This window comes from Theobroma cacao, chromosome 7, assembly GCF_000208745.1.
Source record: "Theobroma cacao cultivar B97-61/B2 chromosome 7, Criollo_cocoa_genome_V2, whole genome shotgun sequence".
Taxonomy (NCBI): domain Eukaryota; kingdom Viridiplantae; phylum Streptophyta; class Magnoliopsida; order Malvales; family Malvaceae; genus Theobroma; species Theobroma cacao.
Genome location: NC_030856.1, coordinates 9,589,417 through 9,596,746, shown reverse-complemented (window position 1 = coordinate 9,596,746; position 7,330 = coordinate 9,589,417). Strand labels below are relative to the sequence as shown.

At 33.0% G+C, this 7,330-nt stretch overlaps 1 protein-coding gene across 1 annotated transcript; it reads left to right on the top strand.

The window, feature by feature from the left end:
• On the top strand, positions 754-6,625 carry LOC18594529 (polyadenylate-binding protein-interacting protein 9). The gene is made up of 10 exons (XM_007022109.2): positions 754-1,506; positions 2,072-2,182; positions 2,288-2,332; positions 2,776-2,848; positions 2,944-3,056; positions 3,215-3,274; positions 3,434-3,481; positions 3,589-3,657; positions 5,975-6,036; positions 6,128-6,625. The coding sequence occupies exons 1-10, from the start codon at positions 1,228-1,230 to the stop codon at positions 6,183-6,185; spliced, it is 918 nt and encodes a 305-aa protein (XP_007022171.2). The 5' UTR covers positions 754-1,227; the 3' UTR covers positions 6,186-6,625.

Sequence of the window (7,330 nt, the reverse complement as noted above, 5' to 3'; positions counted from 1 at the left end):
TAATATACACTCTTAAAAAAAGTTAAAATCTTACAATAATTGATTCGGAATTAAATTAAGTATTTTGGCAAGGTAGCTATTGATAAAACATAACCAATGTTTGGCCTAACTAGGCAAAATATATTTGGTATAGAACTTTTTACAAAGCATTGCCAAATTGCAACTATGTGAACTGATTAAAAACATCTTCATTTTGACAAATAATTCAAACTTCTAAATTTTACCCACAAAACCTCTATTTTCAATTTTACTTAAAGTGGATAAACCATTTTAAAAAATTGAGTCGAACTAGACATTAAGCTTATTATCGTAAACACTAGTAACCACATTGAAAATTCATCATCGTGTTATATAATATAGACTCCTACGACCTTGAATACAAGTATTAATAATTTCGTAGAAATATAAAATAATTTAAAAAAAATTAAGAAGGTTGAATTATTATGATAAAAATAAAAGATAAGAATTATGGGAATTAGGAGGAAAAAAAAAGAAAAGATGAATAGGGGATTGCAATCCCAACAAACCCCAGAAAATAGCAGTGAGTATGGATGATGATGACATATCCAATCCTCACATTGAAACTATAAAAGAGAAAAAAGAAAAAACTTTGAGAAAATAGAAACCAACAAAAGTCTTAAGTCATCTTTACGTTATAGCTGTCCTTCCCACTCCTATTTTTAACGTACCTCCCTCACTTTATTAGTTATTACTCTCTCTCTCTCTCTCTTTCTCTCCAGTCTCCACCAAATTCTTTTCCCTTTTTATTTTTTGGGAAGAAAATAAAGGAAAAGAAACCCCACAAGTATCAACTGTTGTTCGTTCCTCCACTCCTCTCTCTCCCTTTTTTTTCTTTTCTTTGATCATTCATATCAGTTCCTCCAAAAACCCTAATTCTTTTACTTTCTCTTTCTTTTTTTTTGCCTTTAATAATCTTGAGATATTTATCCATTTAATTTAAACACACCCAAATTGAAAAAAAAAGGAAACCCAATCTGCATTTTCTCTTTATTTCCATTTCTAGACAATTTTATTTTAAATGGGTATCTATTATTAGGCTTCAACAATCAAGAAAAGGGAAAAAAATTCTCTAAAGCTCTCAACTTTCTTGCTCTGTAGTAAGGAAGAAGAAATAAAGAGAATAAATTTACAAAAGCAAATTCTCATTACTTCTGGTCATTCGGTTTTTTGTTTTTTGTCTTTTTCTTCTTGGGGGGTTTTGATTCCATGGCTGCAGTTGCTGACAAGTCAGGTGAGGCGGCAGCAGCAGCAGCAGCTGCCAATAACAACAACAATTTGGTTGTGGAGAAAGCCAAATCAGAATCAAAGGAATTTAATGTGCAGAAGTTGGTTGATATGTTCACAAAGTTGAATCCTTTGGCCAAAGAATTTTTCCCATCATCTTACCATCACAATCAGACCAATAATAATAATAATAATAATAATTTTAATCAGGTGCCTATCAATAAGCAATCAGTTGGGAATGAGAATTTCTCCAACAGAAGGGTAATTTTTTTTCACGGATCATTTACATTTTTTGTAATTGCATTTTTGTTTACATTTATGTTTTGAATGCTAGGTATTTGTTAATTTCTAATTTTAGTTTTTTTTTTTGGGGTTGTCTTTCTGTTGTTGCAAAATGTTATTTCCTTGTAATTTTGCTGATGATGAGGGTTTTGGGGTTGGATATGGTTTTGATTGCATAGTTGAATTGGGGTTTAAGGGTTTACTTTGTTTTGCAATCCTAATGGGTTTAATTTGGCAATTTGCTTCCTGTGTCTTTGCCTATTCATTTCTGCATTTTGAACTGGTTTCTATTTCTTTTTTCTTTGGATTAACAAATTGTTGTGTTTTGCTGGCATTTATACTTTCAAGGGCTTTAGTCTGCCTAATTGTTGTCTAATTATTACGTTGATTGACTTGTTGGAACTTTGATTGGATTGGAGCTAGCTTTTCTTCCTCTGTCATATGTGGGATGATGTTATGCTGAATATGGACACGTGATGATCTTGAATTTGTTAATTTTTTACGTTGGTTAAATTTGGTAAATGGTTGTAGTTGTATTTTTCAGAGAAGAAATAACTACAACCAGGGTAGAAGAAGGCTTAACGGTAGAGCTTTTCGAGCTCAAAGAGAAGATAGTATTAGGCGAACAGTATATGTTTCTGATATTGATCAGACTGTAAGTTCAAACAAAGGCCAACATCACCATTCTTGTAATTTTTATGTTGTTTCATTCTGATTAGGAGAAGTCACTTATAAAAAATCACTTCTTTCTTTGTTTTAGATTACTGAAGAGCGGCTTGCTGGCTTATTTAGTAATTGTGGACAAGTAAGTTACAATACTCACTTGAAATCTTTTGTTGTTATATCTCTTGCTCCTGGCCAAAGCTGTATATTGCACAACTTTATCCTTCTTTCGTAAGAAAAGCAGAATTATTTATAACAGCATTCTAGCTTTATCATTTCCATATATAGAGTCTCTCTCACTCTCTGATACGTGCAAAAGCCTCTGAGTTTTCCATTTTTGTATCTTATTGAAGCATGGGTCTTTATTTCATATTTTGGTTCTTCTATTAGAACATTCTTAAATGCCAATAGAACTTTTAAGTTTGATTTTGAAGTTTTTGTATTCTCCTCTCTTCTTGAGAGAAAAAAGGATGTTGAGTCTTTGGTTGGTACCACTTGATAGGATTGCTTTCCACTTGATAGCTTATGTGATAGATACTATATATATGACAATTCTGAAGTGGATTGGGAATTATTATTTTGTAGGTTGTTGATTGCCGAGTTTGTGGTGATCCACATTCAGTTCTTCGCTTTGCATTTGTTGAATTTGCAGATGAAGGTAAGCAGCTGCTGTAAACTGAAATTAAAGTTTTCTTGTATAGATCAATGTGTATTTATTCCCATGTTACATTTTATTGAAATTTGTTTTCACAGAAGGTGCAAGAGCTGCTTTGAACCTTGGTGGGACCATGCTTGGCTTCTATCCTGTTAAGGTTTTGCCTTCAAAAACTGCCATCCTTCCTGTGAACCCTACATTTCTCCCTAGGGTATGGATGAATAACTTTCTGGCTCTTTGTTGTCTCATTTTTGAAGAATGCTTCACTTTGTGCTATGCTGTTTCACCATTACTAAATAGCTCTTGGAGTTTCACTGTATACATTTCTTTCTAGCCTTCACTGTTGATGATTATATTAACTAAATGCAGTCAGAAGATGAAAGGGAAATGTGTACCAGGACAGTTTATTGTACAAATATTGACAAGAAGGTAACCCTTGGTTTACTCACATGAAAGTTTGAGGTTTTTTCTGCACTTATATAATAGCAGTAATTAGTTATCATCTCTTCCATTAGATTGTACGTTATTCATTTCAACTTTTTCATTTAGTTGATCTAATCTTCACAAGCATTTTCACTTTGACTGTAGGTTTCTCAAGCTGAAGTGAAGAATTTCTTCGAATCGGCCTGTGGTGAGGTTAGTGCAGTATCAAAATGATGTGTGCCTATCTCTAACTGTTTTTGACATGGAGATTAAAGGTAGAGGTCTGTTGAAGGTTGATATCATTTTCTTTTAATTCTCAGGTCACTCGCTTGAGGCTTTTAGGGGATCATGTGCATTCAACCCGTATTGCTTTTGTTGAATTTGCCATGGTAAGATCATGTTTACAGAACTAATGTTGACAAAGATTTTGGTTCAAAATCATGTTGAGATTATGTTTATGATGCGTTGAAAACTATGTTTCTGGGTCTGATTATGCTCAATGTACCTGCTACTAGTGAGCTTCTTTGGGTGAAAACTTCACCTCATATCCTCTAGAAATTTACATTAAACTAGAGATGATTAGTGGATTCCAAATGAAGTCTATGTAAAACATGACTTCTTTTTGGAACCAGTCTTCTTATCTACATCCAGATTTGCTGCAACCATTGACCTTATATTAGTAATAGTACTAAGAAGTTACAGAAATTTATGCCACTAAAAGGCGTTAAGGCTTGCTTGACCATATGACCTTACATGGTCTTTTCAAGCGATTTTATGTTCTCTCATTAGGCAAGATCAGCTTCTTTTTCAAGTTAATTATTTTGTGGTCTTATATATTTGACTGTAATATGTTTAGTTGGGGGAAAGAGTTGGCAACCTTTTCCATGCAGAAAGATAGGGTTTAGTTCAAATTTTAGTCCATGAATTCACCTATGTGATGATAGTATGTGGACAGTGGCTTTGAGAAACAAAAATTGACTTCAACTTTCATATTCTCTGTTCTGCACAAAAAGAGAAAAAATTCATGTTCTCTGAAATTGGTTGCAGACATCTGGGAACTGTTATCTTTTATGTACTAATAAACAAACAAGAGTTTATTACTTTATTCTACAAAATCCTGTGATTGAGAACACTAGTTGGCTGGTTCACTCCATTTATGCAGTAACCTTTGCTTCAAATCTTGTTATTTGTTGACATGTCCTCACTGTTAACCTTCCTTCGTAGCCTGTGGTGTGTAACATAAGAAGGACCTAGCAGTCTATCAATTTATGATCTATTCACTTGTTTTTGGTAAATCTGACCGGAGATAATCCTTTTATCTGATGGCGGTAGGCATTGAGCATTAGTAATGATATCAAGAAGATTAAATGATAAGGTAGTACTAAAATTATTATAATAGTAGTAGTCGTATTACCTTTATATTTTGCTTGGTTGGATAGGGTCATGTCACTGTTTTGGACAATCCACACCTCTTGAGCTTTTGTAATGATTGTACTCTAAATTTAGGTTCATAATGTATAAACTGGCAAATATGTCTTCTAGCTTCTTATGTAAAAGTGTTTCAGGGATCTTTCTTTTATCGTAGAGATAGAATTTTTGTAGATTTTGGCAACTGATGTCATGGGATGAACCACTAGTGACTTACTAGAATGGTGTAAGATATAAGATACATTAAATTTTTGGTGCACTTATGGTTTTGGCGTCTCTTTAGTCATGTTCAAAGCAGCAAAAGAAATTGGAGGAGAAGCTGTTTTAAATAGTGTAGTAGGGAATCAAAAATACATTAAATAATCGTTGTTTGTTGAGTGCATGCTACCATAATTGTTTGAGAATGTTCAGTTTTCCTCTAGCTAAATACATTAACCAGGTGCTTCTTTATGTTCCTGAAAATTTATTTTGAGCAATTTACATTTAGAATAGCACACTTGGTATTTTTGGGTTGATTAATCCTATAACCACATATACTCTCTTTCAATTCTTTTCAGCAACACATTTGAGACACTGTTGACTGTGGTTACTGAGCTGTTATGCACAACACTATACGCTTTGGAAATATATATATATATATATAGGTCTATTATTCTATACTCCGCCGGTGAAGTTTTTGAACTCCACAAGCAGGGTTAGAACATTGCCACTTGTTCCTTTATTTATCCCATTAATTTATTAATTTTTTAAAACATATCCTAACCGGGGATATGGCAACCCTCTAACCCTGCTTTTGGTATATAAAAACTCCACCGTCGATTTATAGGATAATAATCCTGTATATATAATCACTTATTTCCTTTTTGCTTGTAGAGGATGTATGTGCATGTGAGTTGAATGACTTATTTCATAGTTCATTAAGATATTGCAGAGCATTTTCATAGATGCTACATGAACAGGTTGCATGATCAAACTCTCTTTCTGATTGGTTGTCGTCCACTGAATTCTTTTGCCACATTACAGCTTGTTTGTGCTATGATATGTATCTGTCCTTCCACTTTTGCCATAAATCAGTTGTGCATGCATGTGTGCACACCTGAACCAATCATCATTAGCAGAAAGCATGATGTCTTTGTGCATACATTTTATCCAAAAAGATTTGATGGCAGTTAATGAGTTAATGAAACCTATAGCCTAACACTTTTGCTAAGCAATAATTTTGCCTGCATGAAGTTTTGTGCCTTGGCTTAGTCTGATTATTTTCCCCTTTAATGACAGGCGGAAAGTGCAATAATTGCACTGAATTGTAGTGGGATGGTGTTAGGAACCCAGCCTATAAGGTGTGTTTCTGAATTGCTTCTCTAAATTCAATTCTTGTCAAAAACCATCTATTAAGCTAATGCTGCTATGTTTCAATTTCCTAACTTTCAGGGTAAGTCCTTCAAAGACACCTGTGAGGCCTCGGGTTACCCGTCCAACATTGCATTAACTGATCAAAGAAGGCTTTTAAGGTCCATGGATGGAATTGGGTGACTTCCCAGTGGAGAGAAACTTTGTTGTGTTGAAGGGATGGTGAAACTTTCTTTTGTTTCATTGTTTCCATCTTTTCTGTCGCAACAGTTACTTTTATCTTTGACTGAAGATATATCGTGACCATGCTTCGGATTGAAGCCTGACCTTTGAGAATTTTTTACCTTATTCCATCCCTTCTGTTTTGACAATGTCATCTTTAGAGTTTCTTTGGTGCCAAGTCTCCATGTATTCCTAATGATGGTTTTAAGCATGCTCATACTGAGTGAGGATCTGGTGTCATTATACACCAGATCGCACTCCTTCAATAGTTTTGGAAATGAGCTCTAAACCTGCATCCTTTGCTTGATAGCTTGATAGAGTATGCTGCAATCTAATCAGAGCCAGCAATTGAAACCCTATCAAGCTCTGCCTTTATTCTTCTTAGTTCTAACTTATAAATTACAATTTTGTTTAACAGAAGGGAGGTCCAAAAAAGGAACACTATGTCCACAATATAACAGTAAGAAACCTAAGTAATACAAAACCATAGAATAAAGCAAGGGAACTTGTTTTGTTTTTTAATTATTATTATTATGTTTGTCTTAAAATGTGGTGGATTGATGGAGTTCTATCTTGTCTCATCAAGTGTTTTTCCTCCAATTATCTCATAAACAATGTTTTCAATTTTCCTGTTTAACCATAACTATTTTATTGGTTTAAATAAATTTACTTTCTTTAAATAAAGTAATATGCATTGAATGCCATTATTATTGTACACTCGAAAAGACCCAAAAGCATTGTATTTAGTTTACAAGTTTGAAAGAACAACCCAAGAACTGAGAAGCCCTATACTGCTAATGGGTTTTCTTTTTTCTTAAAAAAAAAAAATTAACGAGTCTCAATTTATATAGTTTAGATTTTAATTGTTAAATTGAGATATTTATGATGTATTAAAATTTTATTTTTTAATATCGACTATTGAATTATAAGATTAAGTAATAAATTTTTAAATTAATTATAAATAACATATAAACATATAAAATAAAGAAATTTTTTAAAAAAATTCTTTATTAATAAAATTAACAATTATATGGCATAAATTGAATTATCTTTAATTTAAAC

Bases quoted from the DNA above. Each gene is read 5' to 3' on its own strand.
- LOC18594529 (XM_007022109.2), top strand. From the start codon at position 1,228: ATGGCTGCAGTTGCTGACAAGTCAGGTGAGGCGGCAGCAGCAGCAGCA. The intron at 2,333-2,775 runs GTAAGTTACAAT...ATTATTTTGTAG, and splicing joins TATTTAGTAATTGTGGACAA to GTTGTTGATTGCCGAGTTTG. The intron at 2,849-2,943 runs GTAAGCAGCTGC...TTGTTTTCACAG, and splicing joins TGTTGAATTTGCAGATGAAG to AAGGTGCAAGAGCTGCTTTG.